General features: G+C 40.1%; 1 protein-coding gene and 1 non-coding gene across 4 annotated transcripts in view; one reads left to right on the forward strand and one right to left on the reverse strand.

The window, feature by feature from the left end:
• Map2k5 (mitogen-activated protein kinase kinase 5) overlaps positions 1–22,397 on the reverse strand; it is a 278,062-nt gene that overhangs the window by 248,431 nt on the left and 7,234 nt on the right. For all 3 annotated transcript variants that reach the window (XM_023712674.1, XM_004628792.2, XM_004628790.2), the window contains exon 3: positions 2,835–2,902. In XM_023712674.1, the coding sequence (XP_023568442.1) occupies positions 2,835–2,902 (68 nt within the window). The remainder of the gene's footprint in view (positions 1–2,834; positions 2,903–22,397) is intronic.
• LOC111816102 lies at positions 11,490–11,597 on the forward strand. The gene has a single exon (XR_002820610.1). It is a non-coding gene; the product is annotated as a U6 spliceosomal RNA (small nuclear RNA).

The following is a 22,397-nucleotide window of genomic DNA, read 5'->3' on the forward strand; positions in this document are numbered from 1 at the left end:
ATTTGTCATTTGCATCTGTCAATGTTTGCAAGACCAATCAGTAGATGCTCTTCTCAATTCTTCATTTCATATGGGTGAAACCAGTCAAAAAGACAATGTTTCTGATCCTTCATTTACATCTAGCAAGAGGTCAAGCAAGTTTTTACATAGGACAATGTACATCTGGTGTGAGACCAGGTGAGTTACGATAGGACTACTGTCCCAAAGCCATGTGTGTGAGGTGGCAGCCAATCCTTTATAGGTACTAAACACCTCTTTCTCTTTGTCCGTAGGATACCGAGTCTTTTCATCACCACTCTAACACTGCAGAGTGCATTTTTTTCTTCCTTCAATAAATCTTTACTCTCACTGCTTTTTCTGTGTGTGTTCACACTTCAGTCAGGTCACCTGAACTTGTACGAGACCCTCTATGAAGCCCACACAGTAACAGTGTTAAGACTTAGGGAGGCTGTGTCTCTGTCTCTCTGTCAACAAAGTATCACTAAATTGCCCTGCTGGCCTCAAACCTGAAATCCTCCTGCCTCAGCCTCTTGAGTGGCAGGGACGCCATGTCTTCTAACCAAAGCTGCCTCATTTGAAAATAAGAATCCTAAAAAAAAAAAGAGAGAGAGAGAGAGAAGAAAAAAAAGAGAGAGAAAGCAGGGATCCTAATACTTATTTCATAATGATTATCAAAACTTAAGATATGTATATACAGAATAGTTAGGATAGATACCCAGCTACTTTCACTTAATTCAACCAGAAGAAAGATTTGTAATAATAGTGTCTGGATAGGATATCATGTCTTCATCTTGCACTATGGATAACCACTAAGAAGATAGCAATGTACACTGTATTAATTATTGGAACTGTCCTATTAATCAGTTTTGAATCTGTCTCATTGCTATTTGTTTCTCAATAAAATAAAAAAATAAAAATAAAAATAAAAAAAACTTAAGATGGAAGGGCTGGCCAAACAGCTCAGTAGATTAAAGGGCCTGCCAAATAGCCCAGTGGATTAAAGGGCCTGCACGCAGGCGCAGGGGCGGGGGGTTCGATCCCTGGACCTTCCATGCTGGCCCCATCCCTGTTGCATGCTGAGACAGCAATTAAGACTGGGCATGGCGGCGTGCACCTATAATCCCAGTTCTTGGAGGCTGTAAACAGGCAGATCACTACAAGTCTGATCTATTAGTGAGACCCTGAACACCCTGTAGACCCTTCCCCAAAAGAATTTTTAAAAAATAAAAATAAATTTTAAAACTTAAGATAGAATACTTTAAGCACTTGGTATATAGCACACACTCAAAATTGGAAATGATTACTATTGTCACTATGACCATCCGCAGTACTATTTCTAGAAAAGCTAGAAAAGCACAACTTGCAAGATCTCCTGAAAAGTATGTACCTTTTATGTATAATGAAAAGTATAATCATGTCAGTTCTCTGCAGTAGATATATGTGAAAAAACTGTAACCCCTATGTGCGCCTGCTTTCTAAAAATAAGCGGTCACATTCCCAGGAGAATTGGCTAATCCATCAATACTCATGCTAGACCTTTCTTAAGACAATCCTGCTCTGCCTTTCAAGTACTGATGAGCTCAGCTCTAAATTCTCAGTACACAAAGACTCCCACATAAGTTAATGGGAAGTCAATGGGAAATTGACTTTTCCTACTCCGTGCTGGTTGGAATGTAATGCTCTGTTAATCATGCCATCCTTCTTGTTCTCTTTCCTTCTACCCTAAATTAAAACTATTGGCGGAAACCCCACACAGATAGTTTACCATTTTCATTACGATGAAACAATGTCCTGGCTGAAGCTGAAGTCTATCAAAAACCTACGACCTAACTGTTGGCTATGAAAAGCAAGGGCCCTGATTCTACCAAAACGCCACTTTGCATTTGTATACAACTTTCAACTTTTCAGAGGGCTTTCACCTCTAGCACCAAACTGGGTCCTTACAATGACCCTGTGCAGTAGGAAGGACAAGCATTATTATCCACAATTGACAGATGAGGCTTCTATAGCAAGTGAAAGATGAAGTGATCTGCCTACGGCCAGGAAGCCAGAGAAAAGCCACAGTCTCCTACCCCAGCTCTCTGTCCAGCAGATCACTAAAAAAGGTTTTGTAAACAGATGATAAACTCTGATAAAATAAAATAAAATTGGGCAAAAGCTCCTATCAGGGGCCAAGTTTCTTCATCACTGCTGAATTGTGCAAACTTAGTAGTAAAACTTTAGAAAGGTAGCCTTTCTTCTTGTTTATTTCAGTCCCAGACAAGTGTTAATGCAAATTTTCACCAGAATTTATAATATAAAAGAAAAATTTTCCCCAGATATATTCGCATCACTTTCAATCAGTAAGTAACCCTCTAGTTCCTTCTAGAGCATGGGTAGGAAGATGGGTAGAAGTAAAATAACTGACAATACATCTTTAAATCCTGTATAAATATTAAGCCCGCAGCTACATTATAACTATAGTCTGAAAGGGTGAAGGAGATCTCCAGTTGAAAGCAGATTTTGAAAAATTTTTAGAGCCCAGGGGTTCATTTTTAATGAGCCGTTACTTTAAGTACTGCATAAAAAATACAGGAAATTGATAGTCCATTTAGTCTGCACCATACCTAATGCAAAAGTCATTAAGATGCATTACTCTTAATGTTCATGAGATGATCAGTGTCTTTTGAAAAGAAATGCCCTCAACTTTCACATAAGGAAATCTTTGAAAACCTTATCTATTATACAGAAAACATTATGCAACTGTGATTACTTGCAAGTCTTCACCATGCCCCAAAAGCAGCATCTCAATTACATTAAAATTTTAAAGGAGTCCTCATTTATAACGAACTTACATACGACAGCATTGCCTTCATTTCTTCATCACTTCTCACAGTAATTCTATCACCATCTTCATCTTCATCTGTTTAAAAAAAAAAGTCAGTGGGTGAGATTTGTATTTTTAAAGTACAAAAAGTATGCTGCCTTGAACATAATATAACTGGGTTTATTTACAGCTTGACATCTAAGCCCTCAACACCACACTGACTATAGGGTGTTAGAATTATAATTACTACACTGTTTTGGTTTTTGTTTGCTTGGAATCTAATCAGAATCACCAGAAAGACCTAAAACTTTGTTTTAGGGATGAATGAAAATCAAAATATTGCTCATGTCATTTTTGACACACATCCAGCTAAAGTAAATGTAACTAAAACACAACAAAGCACACTTGAGAATTTTCAAAACCAAAGAGAGGCCAGTCCTGTTCTACCATCAATACATTTTTATTTTCTAAAAAGTACCCTGTCACCCGTATTTCCCCATTTTTTCTCTCTCTGTGGCAGCCTAGCGTGCCACAGAAGCATGATACAAATGGAAAGTGTTTACTGAACACCACTTATGTACAAGGCCCTGGGACTGATGCGTCATATGCCATGCCACCTTTCGAACCTTTCCACAACCCTACGATGTGGACATGATGGTTCTGTTATCCCCCCTCCTTTTTTTGGCTTAAAAGAAAAAGAGCCTGAGGCCTAGTACAAGGTTAACTTAAAAAGCAACCCCAGTATAGATCTTTCTATTTCCCATCCAGCTGCAGTTTTCTTTTCAAATGGTTTCATTCTGACTGGGTTACTCTCTGGTCCTGGCAAGCCTGCAGTGGTGATTCAGATTATTCTGAAATAAGGTAACAGTTTTAATAGTATGTCTTTACAAAATACATCACCAGAATGTGTCCACTTAAACAAGTTTCCTCTAAGGGGCCACATCCTGAAACAATGTACTTACTTCAATAATTTTCTTCATTAAAATAGTTTTGAAGTATTGCTTCAAAAACTGTCTTAAGCTGGGGAAATAGCTCAGCGACACAAGCGCTTGCCTGCCAAGCACAAGGTCCTGAGATCAATCCCTGGTACCAAAAACAAAAACAAAAAGGCATTTTAAGAATCTAAAACTAGATCACATGAGATCTCACATCAAATCTCATTTTTAACCCAAAATGGAACTGCTGGTCACATCACCTAACCTTGTCCCCTCCCGCTGAACTCAGACAACTTCTGGGTATTTCTAAATATTTAGTTAGACACTTCATCCTTCTAAAGATTTGTCAATAACATCTGATGAGCTGGGTACATAGTTTATAAAGAAAAATGCCCAAAACATCTGAGTGATGTTTCAGGCCTCCCAAGGTGACCACCTGAAAGGGGAAGGTTCTCATTGCTTTTGGCCTTATAATCGCTGACCAATCAGATGCAGAGATTGTGCTGACCCCCAAGCTGCCAGGCCACGAATCTCTCGTGAAAAGAATTGGCTTGCAGGACATGCTCTGGAGATGTTTGTGAAAGAACCAGGTGATTCAGTTTCAACACATGGATCTCCCCAACACACACACCTGCAGGTCCAGCCCCTCCTGGCCAGCTGTAGTTCTGGTGATATCTACTTGCATTGTAATCAGGCCACGGAGACCCTAACAGGGGCCCATTTAGCCTTTTATACAGAAAGATGCTACTATTTCCTTCCCCTCGGTAGCCACCTGACAGCAGGACAGAAACTGGTACTGCCACACAGCCAAACGTCAAAACAGTGTGCAGCCCTCAGTGACCGACTACTCAGTGGCCATGCCAACAGCTCTCATGCAGTCTTCTTTCCAAAGCATCTGCTTCTAGATGCGGCATCTTGGGTCACTCAGCGAGATCCCAGACCTGATATGATCAGGTCATTCAGTCTACAAGGTAGGGACTGTTGAGCGTCACTACTGGTATTCTGCAACCCAGGGCTCTCTGTTCTCAGCATGAAAGGCACACACTGGTCCCTTTCAGAAAGGACATAAAAGTTGATGAATGCAATCCCAAGGATGGACACACACAAGGACTATGAGGAACCTAGCACATTTGCTTTCCCTTTCAGTGTAGACTCTAAGGCCAAACTGGGAGAGAAATGACATTCTTTATTTGTCCGCTTGCTTATTTTGTCTTTTTGAGACAGGGTTTCATAGGCAGTTCAGGCTGGCCTTGAACTCACACCGTAGCCCATGCAGGCTTTGAACTCTGGGTTCAGCATCCTGAGTCACAGCATTACAGGCACATGCCACCATGCCCAGCTAAGAAATGCCATTTTAGTTGTACAGGCAGAAGACAGAATGACTCCTGTTTCCATATATACTCTAAAAACTATCAGTTTTCAAGGTTATTTATTAAAAGGTTTCTTCTGCTTAGGCAAGCACAAAGACCCAAAACATGCTGAGCCGGCAACTGAGTCCAGGGGTGGTGGCGCATGCCTGTTATGCCAGTGCTGGGGAGGCTGAAAACAGGAGGATCACTATGAGCCCAAGCTGCAGAGTGAGACCCTATACTAAATAAATAAAATTTTTAAAGAAGATAAAATTTTTAAAGAGGATTTCTTAAAACTGCATTAGATAATGAGGAAAAAAGAATACAAAAGAATATACTGTTACGTATTATCACATGTGACAGCACTTTTTATTTTGCCTTCAAACCAGGTTAAATTCTGCTCCAGCCTCAAAGAAGCAGTTCCTGTAATCTTTCTACACCAGAGCTAGCAACAGCAAAGATGGCTACAAACGAGGTGCTTAGATACAAACTGTGACACATGCAAGATCTACAAGTGTCTGCACAGCACACGGAAGTTTGGTACAACCGGCAAGAACTTCCTTGCAGTTTCTAAACAGAGTGCACAAATTCCAGAAATATTAGCTGAAATGTAATCTAAGTCAAGATACAAGAGAGGGAAGGGAAAGAGTGGGGAGGGAAGAGAAGGGGTGGGAAGAGATCTTAAAATTCTCATAGCCAGCTTTACCTATGCAAGGCTACTTAAGACAAAATACTCTGAACTTCTAGACTTCTATGGAGTTTCTTGAGGGATCTTTTTCAGAATGGGGGGAAAAAAAAAACCCTGAGAAAACTCAACTAGTTGGCCAATTCTGGGCAGACCAGCTCTGTAAAAAGCACCTATGAAACACTGCCACCGAAGCACCTATTTAAGTAGAAGGAAAACTCAGGCTTTGATGCTGATCCCACTGTGAAGTGCTACAACTGTCCCACTGGGAGTCTGACTCAAAGGGAAGGATTTCAGGTAAGCTGAAAGGAGCATTCCAATAAAGCCTGCAGATGAAACCAGGCTATGTGATTAATGAGACTAGATTTTTATCTCAATCTTGGTTTTCTTTGGGGAACTGTTTGTTTCACTCTAATATCTGAGCATACTTGCTTTAAGGAGAACAAAGATTTTGAGTTCAAAGAAGAAACTAAAATTGGAAAAATAACCACATCCATGAGAACAAGGGGAATTCTGGACAAAAGGTAAAAATCTAAGCGGTCTCTGATCCCTTCATGGCAGCCCAAGTGCAAGCACTTCCTTTAACACTTAAAATGGGAGTGCGCGTCTCTCTGCAGACAGCTGATGGGCGACGGTGAGGAGTGAGGGCCGGCAAGCAATCAGAAGCACATGCCAAACAAGCTACCAAGATGGTACCCTAAAATACTTTTCTAAACAAAGAGCTAGACAAACACAACTCATCGCTCAAGCACTCATAAACTGGGCCTGTTACTAAAAGTTCCACGAGCCAGAATTATAAATCCTAAGCTTACTAAAATAGCACAGAGTTTCAAAGGTACAAGTATGTTGGTAAAGAACAAGAGAAAGTAGTGGTACTAAAGTGAAAAGAAGTAGAAAAATAACTTGAACTCTTTCCATCTTATGCATGAAGGTTCTTTGCCATCTGACCAGGAAAGCATTACTGGATATAACCAAGAGAAAGAGGGAGGAAGATCTGACACACTGGTTCACAATGAGAACTCCAGGCTTCTCGAGTTGCCTGGAGCACAGTAATATGATTTTCCAGCACATTAGGGAAGCAAAAGTAGAACCAGAAAGTCTATGTACTGGCTGGATTTTGTTAATGTCACTTAAAATGGAGGAAAAAATCCTAGCAAGACACCAAATAGAGTGCAGCAGATGGTAAACAAATATTATGAAGCAATCTTCACAAAATCTGCAGTGTGTCACAAATATACAAAATGGCAGAGTTTGGGAAAAGAGAATCATAACAGGCCATATGTTGTTAGCGATTTTACTGGAAGCGACGTGCGATCCAAAAGAGAAACCTAGAAGAGGAACATAAGGGCCTCAGAGAGAGCAGCAGCCGCAGGTAGGGCTGGTCAGGAGATGGCCCACGGAGGGAGGGCTGAGCAGGGGCAGGGCCGCCCAGGCAGACGGGGACAAGAGAGCTTCCATGGAGAGAAAGTTAAGGCAATATAGGCTGTGTCATCTGGTACACGCCTGTGTCAGGTCAACCAGAGCTACAGCAAAGGCATTTCTCACCAAGCCAAGAGGAAAGAAATGAAAACAGAACTGTAGTAGTTGGAAAGACATCAACTGGAAATTGCGAGAAAGAATGTCAAGCTTATAGCCCTTCTCAGCAGTGGAGTCCACAGTTTCTAGGGCCCAACACTGTATCCAGGAGTTCTCATTTGGCTCCATCCATGCTGACCTCCTAGTACTTCTCGCTTTCCTTGTTTCTTTCCTCCTTTGAGCAAATGAACTTTCCCACTACATGGCAGGCATTTACCTGGGCACTGCAAGAGTAACAGTGAAGAAGAAAGCCACAAGAAAGTGTAAGCTCTAGGTGCTTATGGAGGGGGATGCGAGAAGGGGCTGCGAGCCATCTGGAGAGGCCCAGAGTGAGGAGAGCGAGCAGGGTGATAGAGGAGAGTGAGAAGTGGGGAGAGGGACAGGCAAGTCCAGAGAAGGTACTGTGGGCCAGAGCAGGGAGACAGGAAATCACAGACACTCACAGGCATTTGGCTGTGGCTTTTATTCTGGAGGGGGTTTTGTTTGTTTGTTTTTAATGTCACTGATGATCTGTCTTTTAAATTTTTAAATTATAGTTATTAATACATTGTATTGTAATTATTATACATTAACTGGCTTCCACGGGACATTTCCCTAACTGCAGATACCGTGCTTTGACATGTGAGCCCTGCCGACTCTTGGACCCCCGTTCCCCACCTCCCCCTTGTCCTTCCCTCGTGCTGAACAGTTTCTCCACTACTTTCAGATCCTCCTGTTTAAATCCCAATTTCCACACACGAGAAAAAACATGACGCCTGTCTTTCTGTGTGTGGCTTACTTTGCCTAACACAATGACCTTTAGTCACATTTATTTTCTTGCAAATGACATGATTTCATTCTTCTTCATGGTTGACTAAGACTCTAGTGTTCATATATACCGTATTCACCTTGTTGATGGTTTATCTCTTTATTAGTATATGCTTATGACACAGTAATAATCATACGCACCCTGGAGAACTGCTACGCACACAAACTACATTTTGACCATTTGTATTCCCTCCTCCCACCCATCCGCCCCTCCACCTTCCCAGAGCCCCTTTGCATCTCCTCTGAGTCCTCTCCCTGCTTCCTATCCCCTTTCTTTTATTTTGCTCTTTAAATGATTTGTACATTGGATTTACCTTAGTGAAACCATGCAACATTTAACCTTGTGTGTCTGACTGCTAATATGCGCTCAAGATCCACCCATTATGCTCCAAATGACTCAAATTTGTCCTTCATGGCACGGCCAACAAGTAAACATGCGTGTGCACACATCACATTGTCCTTACCCATTCACTGTCACTGGGCATCTAGAGGCTTTTATGTCATAACCTCAACTAACAGCTGTGAGGGTCACTCTGCTTAGTGGAGAAGAGGCCATATGGAGACAAAGAGGTTAACAGGGAACTAGGAGGTACCTGCCTACTCTAGGTGACAAATGACAGTGGCCTATAACAACATGACAGTATTGTTGTCCTTTTGTCCCTCCCTCTCTCCCTCCTTCCCTCTTTCCTTCCTTCCCTCTTCCCTTCCTTTCACAGGATCTTTCTATGTTGCCCAGGCTGGCCTTTAATTCCTAGGCTCAAGCAATCTTCCTGCCTGAACCTTCTAAGTAGCAAGCACCACTGTGTCTAGCCAAGCTGAAGTTTTGAAAAATTGTCACATACTGGATCTATTTTGAAGACAGTCCACAGGATTTGCTGATAAATGGGATATGGACATATCTTGGTCTTAACCATCCAGCAGAAAAGTATAAAAACAAGGTATATAATGTAAAGCCATGCTAATATGCTGAGCTGTGAAAGGCTCAAGTCAAAAACTTCTGCGAATAGCCCACTACTATTGTGGACTGCTGGACTGTGTTGGATTGTTTTGCTGAATTCACAGACCTATAGTATTTAGATGCCAATGAGATACCCATCTCTGACAGGACTAAACAAAAAAAAGGGATACAAAGGAAGGACCATTTTGTATCTGTATATACAGAATAGTTAGGATAGATATACAGCTACTTTCGCTTAGTTCAATGAGAAGAAAGATTTGTACTAATAGTGTTTGGACAGGATATTCTGCCTGTATCTTGTACTATGGATAACCGCTAAGAAGATAACAATGTACAATGTATTAATTATTGAAACTGTCCCATTAATCAGTTTTGAAACTGTCCTATTGCTATTTCTCAATAAAATAAAATAAAAATAAATTAATATAAAAATGATATATGGACATAGATACAGAATGTCCTTACTCATTTCTTTGATCATTCACGCATTCCAGAAACTACTGAGTCAGCTATGTAGCAGGAACTGTAGCAGGGTTTCTGGAGACAGAAAATGAGCAGCACACTGCAGAGATCGCTAAGTGGCACAGCACCGGCCCGGCAAGGATAAGGTCGTGAGTTTGATTCCAGATACCAAAAAGGAAAAACATGAGCAGCACTGTCCGCTGACTTCCAGAAGCAAGGAATCGAGTACTTTTGTAAATAATTTAAACTTCTTAAGGTCAGTACAATAATGGTCCACGCCTGAAACTCCGAACCTACAAGGCTGAGGCATGAGGACTGAATATTTGAGCCCAAGCTGAACAACTTAGCAAGATCCTGTCTCAAAATTTTTACAAATTCAAAAAGAAGTGGGAATGTAACTTATAGCCAAGACTGCATTCAATCCCCAGTTACCCAAACTACAACAAAAAAACACTTCTTAATTTTGCAAATTAGCAAGACAATTATTAAGAAATAATAGTTCCCCTTACACTAAAATGGATCTAAACTTTTTACATCAATTATTATTTGCAGTCAAACTCAGATGAATGGCTTAACAAGTATGAGTACCCTGAGGCCTACAGATCTGAACAGGCAATGTTAGCGTCACGGGAAAGTAAGAGCACAGTGCTACGAGTGCGAGTCAACCTTTGCAGAGACTTTGAGAAGTGTCTTCCAAGTCAGGGGAGACAGGGTTGGGGAGATGGCTCAGTAGAGTAAGCGCTTCCCTGGAAAGCATAAGGGCCTGAGTTCAATCCCCGGTTCCACCAAAAATAAATAAATAAATAAACTAAAATAAAAAAATAAAAAGGTGAAGAAAAAAATTTAGGAAAAAAAAAAGTCAGGAGCGACATACGACTAACAGCAGTCAAGCAGTCACTCTACAGAAGTGACTTTCCCTTTTTCTTTTTAGTACTGGGGAATTAATCCAGGACTTTTACACTGAGTTACATCCCCAGCTCCATAGTTTTTACTTTGAGGCAAGGCCTCAGAAAATCCCTAAGTTGCCCAGCCTGGGCTCAAACTTGGGATCATCCTGTCTCAGGCTCCCGGAGTGCTGGGATTCCGAGCATGCAGTTCCTGTGCAGAGAAAAGCCCAGGAAGAGGAACACAAGCAGCAGAAAGCACGGCAAATGCGTCAGTGGCCAAGGGTGAATGTTAGCACCTCACGTGCTGGTGTGCTCATTAATCTGTTAATGAAATTGCAAAACCAGCAGGGATCTCTGGGCCTGTATGAGCATCAGGATGGCGTACGCCGCATACAGGACCCACACGTGTAAATATGCTGGACTGTTTGTGGTTATAGAATTTAGCCTCATCTGAGAAATGTCCTCACATCTGGGAAAAGACGCATTATTCTATAACTGGCATGGAGTCAACTATCTGCTTGAAAAATAAAGTTAGATCTGTTCTTTTGCCAAAATAAAATGAAGATGTTACAAGAATTTTATTCTGATCTTTGTAATAATAAAAAATGCATGCCTGGCCAGAGGTGGCGTCACACACCTACAATCCCAGCACTCAGGAGGCAGAGGCAGGATTCCTGTGAATTCAAGGCCAGCCTGAACTAATAGCAAGATCCTAGCTTAGAGAGAGAGAGAGAGAGAGAGAGAGAGAGAGAGAGAGAGAGAGAGAGAGACAGAGAGACAGAGAGACAGAGAGCAAGCGCAAGAGGGAGAACATGCTTATTGTTTTTTAAAAAATCTGTGTGTTAACTTTATTAAAGTAGAAAGGAATAAAAGACTACATATGTCTGCTTTTCCAGTGTCCTTGAATGTGGAAGTTCTTTCTAAGCATAACTAATCCAAAAATCACAAAGGAAAATATGTCAAATTTCACTGTGAGAAAATCTAAACTCTATGGAGAAAGAAAACAAAAGAAAAAGACCAAAACAGTGGTCAGCTCAGCAGCACATGTACTAAAATTAGAACAATATGGAAAAGGTTAGCACGGCCCCCTGCATGAGGATGACGCACAAATTCATGAAGCACTCTGTTTTTTTAAAGTATCACTCTGGTAACCAAAATGGTTAAAAGAACAAATTTATTTTATTTTTTAATTCATTGTTAACTTTACTGAAAATCAATAATTATATAGCAAATTAAAAATTATAGACAAATACTGAAATGTGAAAGATGTAGATAGTGAATTTTAGAAAAACATTTCTGAAATGAATACGTAACATGAAATTAATAGATAGCACATTGTAAAAAAATTATTTACAAACTTAAATTAATATAACAATAAAAATTATCTAAAATAAACATGAAGAGTTTACAGATCAGTCATATAATAATTCACTCTGTGCCAAAATCAAAAAACTTATATTCATATAATTGCAATTCTCAAAGAAGACTGGGATAGGCAATAAATATTTAAAATTTCTGAATTTAGTTAAAATTATAGCACCATATTTCCAAGAAAAAAATGAACCTTTTGCACAAGAAGTATGAATAAAATCATACCAAGATACACAAAAATGAAACTTCCCAAAACTAATTGTAAAGAAAAAATCATTAAAGCATGTACACAGAAAAAAATATTAGCTATGGAAGAACAGAATTAAACAGCACCTTATGCCACATTAGAAAAAAAAAGACTGTACGTGCCATGCCGGCCCCACCCCCAGGCACGCTGAGCCAGTGATGGAGTCCAGGCGTGGTGATGCGCGCCTGTAATCCCAGCACTAGGGAAGCAGAAATCAGGAGGATCACCACGAGTCTGGGCTGTGTAGTGAGACCCTACACACACACACACACACACACACACACAACCCTGAAAAAAAAAAAAGTGGGTAAGAGACTAGACTTATTTATTCAAAGGACTGGGAAAAAAAAGATCTGTCCTCATTGAATTTCATACTTAGCAAACACACTGAGCAAGTTCCCCCAGAGCAAGTTCCACTCATACGCCAAGTTCTTGAAAACTAAAATATTTTCCAGTTATACAAACTCAAAATATTGTAATACCTACAGACATAGCATATAGAAGATAACAAAGACCATAATCCAGAAGGCAAGAGAAGTTGCTGTGTGGTCCTGGATAAAGAATAAAGAGCTCTCAAAATGGTAGTTATGCAAGACTATGTAAAATATAATTCTATTAGACGAACTCATTTAAAAGGTCATTGAAGATTTCCATAAAACAGTATCAATTTTATGTCAGGCCATATACACATCTTTTTTGTGTGTATGTGTGTAAAAGACAAAGAAAAACTAATATAAAGTCAATGGAAAATGGAAATAAACTTTTTAAAGTTTCTAATTCTAGAAGAAAATATCATACCACGTCTTATAAGTAGATTTGAAGTCAAAGAAACAGTATAAATTATAAAACAAAAATTAAAATTAAACAATATTTAGAAAATTAAATATTTATTTCAAAATTAAATAATTCAAAATAACATTCAAATGTTAAAATTAATAGTGAGTCCAACTAAGAGGCCAGAATGTAGTGTATCACATGTACAAATCTGTGAACAATTCAGAGTACTCATATAGCATTTGATTAGGTTAATATATAAAAAAAATCAACTAAGAAAATGTTTTCATGATAGTAAAGAATTACTAAGAATAAAACATAACAAAAATACTGGAATGGCAAATATATGACCAGCATTTCTCACAGTTTGGGGACTGGATATGGCACAAAGTTCTAGTACGTGGTGGACATGGACAGTGTCCATGACGCTTACTGGTTGCCAGGTGTCCACACATGTGGGACTGAGCTACTGCTATTTCTTTGATATCCACCCTGCAGACCCACACAGGATCATGACCCACAGGATGCAGGAGAAGTCCATTTGTAGAGTATGCTGATGGAAATACTTTGCTGCTATATAAAAAAAAAAATAATTGAAAGACTGCTATTGTATACCTCTTTTTCTCCTGTGTTTAATTGTTTGCCCTATTTGATGGGTACTTTCCATTCTCATTCATGGAGTGGTGGTCATTTTGATCCCTCTCTAGAATATCTTTTAGTAGTCTGTGTAGGGCTGGCTTTGTTATTATGAAAGTCTTTAGTTGTTCTTTGTCGTGGAAGTATTTCACTTCTCCATTATATTTGAAAGATAGTTTTGCAGGATATATCAGTCTGGGTTGGAATTTGTTTTCTTGCAAGACTTCAAGTACTTTGCTCCATGCTCTTCTTGCCTTGATGGTTTGTGAAGAGAAATCTGCCGTTATTCTGATTGGTTTTCCTTTAAATGTGATCTGTTTCTTTTCTCTAGTAGCTTCTAGTATATTGTTGCTGTGCTGAATTTCTAGGATCTTGATTATTATACGTCTGGGTGTGGTTTTAATTGGGTTGATGTTATTTGGAGTTCTATATGCTTTGGTGATGTGAATGTCAGATTGTTTCCCCATGTTTGGGAAGTTTTCTGCTATTACTTATGCCCATATTCTTTTCATATCATTTGTATTGATTCCTTCTTTCTCACTGATGCCTATTATTCCCACATTGTTCATCTTCGCATCGTCTTACAAATGTTTATTTTTTCCTGCATCCTAGTTGTATTTAAGAGATCTTTTCTTACCTTTTCACTAGTTGCAATGGTGTCTTCAAAGTCTGAAAGTCTATCTTCACTTTCATTCAAACAGTTTTGCCAGCTTGTGATTGAGATTTTAATTTCCTTTATAGCACTTTGAATCTGCTTCATTCAATTTCTTTCCTATATTGCTCATTCAAGGATCCCAGCATTTTTATATTCTCCTCTATTTTTTATCAGCGTATTCTTTAGAAGCACTTAGTACTTCTTTCATTATATTATCATTTCTTTTTTTACTTCAGAAATTATTTCTGATCTGATTTCTTCTATACCTTTCTGCTGTTGTTTCTTTACTTCAGATGCTATTATTTCAGAGATTTCAGGTGTGTGCTTTCCAATTTCTTCTATGCTATTGTCTCCTGCATTTGTTCTGGTTGGGTTCGGGGCCTAAAAATCTATTCTGCTCCTTTTCTTTGTCATTTTGTATAGCACTGTTTTCTGACCTTTGGCGCAGAGCTTTGGTAGAGTTATTACCTTAGCACCAGGTCCAGATCTACCAAGTTCAAATTTGTCCTAGTGGGTGTGGATGGGGTCTGGCTGCTGTGATCCACTTCTTACTGTTGCAGTCCTTGTAGATGAACTCTCTGGCAAGATGTTCTGCTCCTGGATTAGCTGACTGGGTCTTGACTCTAGCCTCTCTGCAGGGAGTTCTGCTGCAGGGCTCCACACCAGGCCTGTCTGATGGAGCAAGTTCCACTCACATGCCGGGGCTGGGCACTGGCTGGAAAGAGGGTCTGGCAGGACCCAGGCAGTCCCACTCACACGACAGGGCTAGGCGCTGGCTGGAGCGAGGATCCAGTGGGCCCTGGGCGGTCCCACTCACAAGAACAAATTTAGGTAAAAATTTTCTTATGTAATTTAGTGTCTAATAATTACATAACTGACTAAAAGGTTATTTTATACTAAAACGGACATTTAAATGTATTTCAGAGACAATATCAAGATTATCATTCTGAAATACTATGTGCAGCTCTTTATCCCAAGTTTTCTCTGTAGAACTTTATAAATGTCTATTAACACTTTGCAGGGGTTGAACTTCTAAAACAACCATAACTGGTAAGAAATAACAGTCCTCTGGCTATATTTTATATTTCCAAGAGCTTGATATGAGATTATAACAGTTAAGGTCACTGCTCCCACTATAATACTGATGTACTGATCTTGTCTTCTCAGTGTTCAACAATTGAAGTTTGGAGACCAGAACTAGAAAAGTAACTGGGTTAATAGGAGAGCCAATAGTTTGGCCCTGGGCCTTAGGTCAATGAAAGCCCATGACATGAGAGAACCTTTTTTCCAAGATCCTGCAACTTTGACGAGTCACCCAACCTCCTGAGTAGGGAGACTGCTAGACCCCCCCAGAGTACAGGAATTGACAAACATACAGTGTGCCAAGAAAAAGGGTCACCAAAGAGGGAAAGGTCTCCCATACTTTCACAGAAAGCAATGTGGAAGACTGTGATCCATCCTAGTGGTTGACACTGACAGAGGACTTGAGAAGCTCGGTATATGGTGCCAAAAGTAAACCCTGAAGAGACTTGGGCTGACCCTGATAGACACTAAGAGTTAATTCTGATTAACATAGATCTTGCTTTAACTCAGTCCTCAACACCCAGCAGTAAAGTATAACCAAAAGATATATGAAAGCAATGCCATAGCTAGATATAAAAAAAGGGCTCCAATTGCTGACCGCTTCTGACAGTTTCCAGCTATACCAGCAGCTGACTACTATTATGGTTCAGTGAGGCTAAAACACTACAGTGGAAAGTATAAAAGCTCAAGAAGAATCTTGAAATTCCTTAGTAAAAGTGCCCTTCAGAACCACCGAATTCTCCCTCTTCTTACAGCTAAAACTAGAGGGATTTATGCCAAGAAATATCAGACCTATAGATAACGTCTATCAGTAGCAGGGTCTAAAAGTCAGCTAGTTACAACCACTACTCCAGGCCTTTAAGAGCAATTTTTGGATGTGGCTCTTTCTCCAGCCTGCCTTTTTTTTTTTTTTTTCTTTCTTTTTTTTTTTTTTTTGTCTTTTTGAGACAGGGTGTCACTGTGCAGTTCAGGCTAGCCTTAAGCTCAAATGTAGCCCAGGCTGGTCTCAAACTTATCTCAGCCTCCCCAGTGCTAGGATTACAGGTGTAAACTACCATGCCTGGCCTTCCAACCTGCCTTACCATTCTGATGTTCACACTTTGATTCCATATGCTTTAATTTCATAGAAAATTTGTTTATTCTTGTCCAGAAGCTGCCAAACTCCAAGTCATCCCACAGATGGAATCAAGGACAACTGGGCCCTACTCCTTTCGCTGAGTTCCATTAGATCAACCTTGTGAAGGGAGTTCATAACTGCTAACTACCAACATTCTACCCAAGGCCCATTAGATTAGCTCTCTGAAGAAGGCCCCTGACTTCTGCTTTTCCCTACACCAACCCTGCTCAGCTCAAAGCAGCTAAGTGGAAACTACACCTCTTTTCTCCTAAATGTAGTTAGGGAGACTTTCTTTAGAAGCATGGGTAGCTAAGTTAGATAGAAACATTATAGGTAGTCAGTCAGGGCTGGGCCCTCAAGGGAGTCAGGGCAAAGATCAGAACACATCAAAACTGTGGATGGAGACTCAACTGAATATGATTAAAGTCACAATAGCCAGATTTACATACTTCCCCTAAGGAAGCTTGAGATTACTGGTACCACCACCCTTTTGAGATCTCCCATATAATAATGGGCCAAATTCTCCCTCCCACTGAAACTACTAAGATTGGCACTAAAGACAAGACTAAGACTGTACATTATCGACCAAAGATAATGATGTCATTCACGTGCCCTTGCTACTACTGGATTAGTACTAGCCAAGCAGCTATACTTGTTATTTTATTGGCTGATTATAGTTTTGACCCACGCAATATCTACCTCATGATTTAGCTCTATAAAACTTTCTCAAGGAAGTGGACTTGTTGGCAACCCACTTGGGGACCTTTCTTCTCTCTCAGGAGCTATTCTTACTCTCCCTTCCCATTTCCCATTCCTATTCTCCAATAAACTTTTTTTTTTTCCAATAAACTTTTCTACTTAAAAAAAAAAGACCAAAAAAAACCTAAAAAGAGCAATAAACTAAACAATAATGCTTGTAACATAAGAGGGCAATTTTCTTAATACTGAAAAACTCTTCTGCCTATTCGAAAAAGACAAATAACCTAGTAGAAAAGCAGGCAAAGGTGACCAAAAATAATTCATAGGTGTTAAATACAAATGGAAAGATGCTAAAGCTCATTTATAATTAAAGAAATGCAATACAGTACTATAATTATTTTTTCACATATCACACTGACATTGACTAAAATGTTGCTAATGGGTTGGTGAAAGTGGAGAGAAATGGGAGGTACAGATTGGTTCTGCCTTTGGAAAGCAAATATAGTAAGAGCTACAGAAATGTAAAACGTGGACACCTTTGTCTCAGTAGTTTCAACCCTTAGGAATAAAGATATTTCCACAATGTGGAAAGAAACAATGCCATTGACCTCAGCATTTTTTCTAATACTGAAAAATGCTAACTTAAATGTCCATCAGGAGGTTAAATATAGTAAGTTATGGCCAAAAACTTAAGAGTATTATAGTTAATGAAAAGAATGAAGCATATCTGTGTACAATGATGTTGTAAAGCCGTCTAATAGAATGGAGGACCAGCAAGATAGCTCAGTGGTCTATATTGCCTGCTTAGGCAAGCTTAGGAACCTCAATCCTGAGGTTCAATCTCGGGCACCACACGCCACACCAGCCCCACCCTGAGGGTGGGCTGAGCTGGCAAAAAAAAAAAAAAAAGACAGAAAGCAATGGAAAGTAGTCACTGCTTGTTATGTATTATGAAGGGAGAAAATCTCCATAGAAAGAAGAAAATGCTAACAATGAAACCAAAAGATGTGAGGAAATGGGGATTTTACTTTTTACTGTTTCTATGCTGCTTGATTTTTACAATGATTGTCTATATCTTTTAAATTAGAAAAATAATTAAACACTAGCTATTAATAAGAACTTTCATTTGTACTGTAGTTGTGAGGAAGAAAAGACATAAAAGAGGTAAGGGGAAAAAAAGAGGCTTAGTACCATCAGTCCAAAAGGTGAGTTAAGCACAGACAGGCCTCCCTCCTTCCATCCAGCCTTCACTCTATCTGGAAACACCACCTCCAGGACAAGAAATTAAAATAAGTAAGACCATAACCATCTTTGTTACTCTGTTCACTGATTAGACAAAATACCTGACACCCAAAGTTAAAGGAGGAAAGGTTTATTAGCTCACAGTTTATAGAGTCTAATCAGCTGGCTTCCAGGCAGGGCAGCATGCCAGAGGGGTGGGCATTGCAGAAGAGAAACCATTCAAGGTAGCAGAAAATAGCAAAACAAGCAAGAGATAAGCCCAGTCTTTTCTGTCCCTCACACTGTATCCAGGCTAATGGGGTTAGGGTGGTTCCAAAACAATCAGTGGACTGATTTAATAATCACCCACCCATCCTTAACCCTAGCTGTGCCATGAACCAATCACACACTCTAGACTCAGCCACCTCTGAAAAGCCCCACCTATGACCTTTTGGGGAATATCTGGACACATGCCATAGGTTAGTAAGGGAATTAGAATATGGGGACTGAATTGTCCACACCAACCAACTATAGCCTATGCCCAACAATAGCACAAATAATCCTTCAAAGGAAATTATTCATTTGGCTTTTGGTGGCATGTATTTTATCATTTTCATTTGAATATGAACACATATAGCATTCCATTTTGTTCAACAAGTGTGTTCCACTAAGGTGCTAAAAGTCAGTGCTAGGAAGAGAACAGAAGTGAGTTAGAGCTTAGTGTTTATCTCATGAAGTGACCAAAATCTAGTGAAGCAGGGAAAACCCCACACCACCAACTACAAGATTCCCCACCACAATAAAGGTGCTGAGATCACCCCATCTGGAATTATGAATGGTTTGCTTCACTGAAGAGAAGGTATTTCTCAGCACTGGACAATCTACACATCACCTGATCTTTCCCTTTTTCCACTCTCAACTATTTTTCTTCATATTTAGGCAAAATGGTGATTTGACAGCTGCTCTATCTCTTACTATTTAATTCAAAACAGTAAATAAAATCAATCTCTCTCTCTCTCTCTCTCTCTCTCTCTCTCTCTCTCTCTCTCTCTCTCTGCAATACTGAGAATGGACCCCAGGGGTCTTCATACTGAGTTACATCCCAAGTCCTATTTTATTTTGAGGTGGAGTTCTGCTACATTTCACAGGCTAAGCTCAAACTTGTAGGTCCTCCTGCCTCAGCCTTCCAGAGAGATGGGATTATCAGAATGTGCCACCAAGCCTGGCAACTGCATCTCTTTTGTATATGAAATCAATTAGTGTTAGGTATACTTTTCAATATAACATATACTAGTGTAAATATTTCTTTGAATATACATATTTTTTCATTATATTCATAAACCACTGAAATTTCCCAAAATTCCAATAAAATATTTTATGACTAATACATATTGTTTCAGATAGATAAATTGATTCTATGTACTACTTCTGACTTCTTATTGATAAAATAAACCTACTCTACAACAACCATGAAAAATCCAGCCTAGAGGGCCGGTGAGATAGCTCAGCAGACTAAGCACGTGCTTAAACAAGCATAGAGACTGGAGTTTAATCGTTGAGCCAATTGCTGAGCCAGCCATCGAGACAGGGCGTGCTAGTGCATGCCTGTAATACCAGCACTGGGGAGGCTGAAAACAGGAGGATCACCATGAGTCTGAGCTGCTTAGAGAGACCCTGAACCAAATAGATTAAAAAAATAAATAAATAATCCAGCCTAGAATTGAAAGTCTATAATGGAAAGTACATTATAAACCAAACACACAAAAAAGCTAAGGCTTGCCATTACTTTCTCTGAGTTTTTCTTTTCAGTTTGTTTGTTATCTAAAACTAGTCCAGATGCCACGGACCACAGATCTGTTGCCTTCTTATGGGCAAAAGGAGAAACACCATGTCAAATCATTTAAACCTTGAAGTTTAAATGGTTTTTTTTTTTCTATATTTATATTTCACAGGTTTTTCCCCCCACGTGCTTGGTTATAAAAGTGCACTTTTTACAGCCAAATGATGTGCCTAGATCTGGACCCTGCCACTCCCTAGTGGTCACCTTTAGCAATCATTTCAGGTGTCCTCACAGAGTCAGTGTAAAGGTTACTAAAGCCACAGCAGCAGTCTATGCAAAGCATCAGTGCACTGGCTGGCACAGAAGAGGTCATCGGAGAGTGATAGTTAGAAGAACCCACGTTATTTCTATGAGCTCAGGGAGTTCATGGGGCAGGCACAGGTCTCGGGACTCAGCAAGCAATGCACAAAGTGCACTTCTTTTTGGCATGCTTAAGAAAAAATCAGAATACACAATTTCAATTACAGAAACTCTCAGGGCAACTCAGCACAGTGACTGCAAATGTACACCATGGAATCTGCTCCAGAAATTCCAGCTGACCACTCACTTGAGCAAGATGCCCACAGATACCCTTTCCTTGAAGAAGAGGCCCTTAAAGGTGATGCCCTAAGAGGCAATGTCCATCCTTGGCCAAAACAGCTAATGACTGTCCTTTACTGAGCTCTGTAGCAATCTCGCAGGCATGACTGAACAAACTCACCCATGGAATGCCTTTAGTGCAGCATCTGGCAAGAGGAAGTGTCCAAACGCTACCTCACAGGCTGGCAGGGACAGCCGGCACCCCCCATGCAGCCACCAGAGGAGTCTGTGTAGACCTTGCAACACTGTGCGTTTCAGATACACATACTGTTGTTTCTTAACTAGTATACTGTGGCTTATAAAATACTAATTGACACTCCTACTCATAATAGCTTTCAAAAAATAAGTAATGATTGTTGAAAATATTCGAACAATAGAGAACTACTTAAAGTAAAAAGTGAGTTCATTTATCCACCACCATCTCTCCAAGGCCCCACATCCACTTTCCAGGGGATACCCCAGGAAAGCACTGCAGTGTGCACTGCTTGGGTCCTGCCCCTCAAATTATATAGGGAGGGGATAGCTATGTATATAAAATGGGGTCATACCATATATCATTTGCCCACCCAATTGTAGGTCATAGTTATCTTTCCATGTTAGTGCACAAAACCCTAATTTATTGTTTTCAACTATTACTTAACATTTCAGGATATGTACAGTTATAATTTATTAAGCCATTAAGTAGGCATTTTGTTTACCTCCAATTTTTGGCTATTAAAAATAATCCCACAACGAACACCTTGGTTAAAGGTCATTCAGCAGTGTGTAGCTATTCCTGTTGGATGGCTTCTGAAAGGAAGATCTGCTGAGTCAAAGGTTTTGTACATTTTATAATGATAAATTTTGCCGAATTGTCCTCCAAGAGGATATCTCGTTGTACTCTGTCACCAGTCATCTTCTTTAAAAAACAGGAAAAAAAAAAAAAAGTATATCATCATAGAGGGGAATGGTGGCACATGGCCGCAGTCCCAGCATTCTGGAAGCTGGGGCAGGAGGACTGCCAGGTGGGAGCCCAGCCTGGGCAAGTTAGTAACTTTACCAGACCCCATCTCAGATCTTTTAAGAAAAAGGAGATGGAGAACTGGGAATATAGCTCAGCAGCACAAGTGCCTGCCTGGCAAGCACAAGGTTCTGAGTTTGATTCCTGATACCAAAAGGAAAAAAAGAAAAAGGAGATGGAGATCGTTATGGTCTATATCTAGATGTCCCCCCAACACTCCATGAGGTCATAGGACTTTTTCATGGTGGCTGAATCTAGAGCGTGTGATGCTGGGTTTAAGGGTTTGTGATTAATAAATGAACCTACTAATTGTTTTGGCTTCTGGCTAGGATGAAGGGTGTAAGTGCTATACCCACGCTAGGGCGAGTAGCCTGCATACACTGTAAGGGACAGAAGGAGCCTTGTCTCACACCCCTGTATGGCTGTGCTGTCCTCCCACTACCATGAACTGCTGCCCCTCTGCCATGTGCCACCCCGCCTGGGGGCCAGTCAGTTACGGGCTGACACGTTTACAAACTGCGAGCTAAATAAACCGTTCCTCCCTTAACTTGTGGGTTGCTGGGTATTTTGTCTCAAAAACAAGAGAAAAGTAACTAAGACAGAGATGGAGATATAGCTCAGTGTGAAAGGCCTGGGTTCAATCTCCAGCACCACTAAATAAATAAATAAAGTATGCTATCATGTGGAGAAAACAAATATTTCTACATTGCA

This window comes from Octodon degus, unplaced genomic scaffold (genome assembly GCF_000260255.1).
Source record: "Octodon degus isolate 3935 unplaced genomic scaffold, OctDeg1.0 scaffold00026, whole genome shotgun sequence".
NCBI classification, from domain to species: domain Eukaryota; kingdom Metazoa; phylum Chordata; class Mammalia; order Rodentia; family Octodontidae; genus Octodon; species Octodon degus.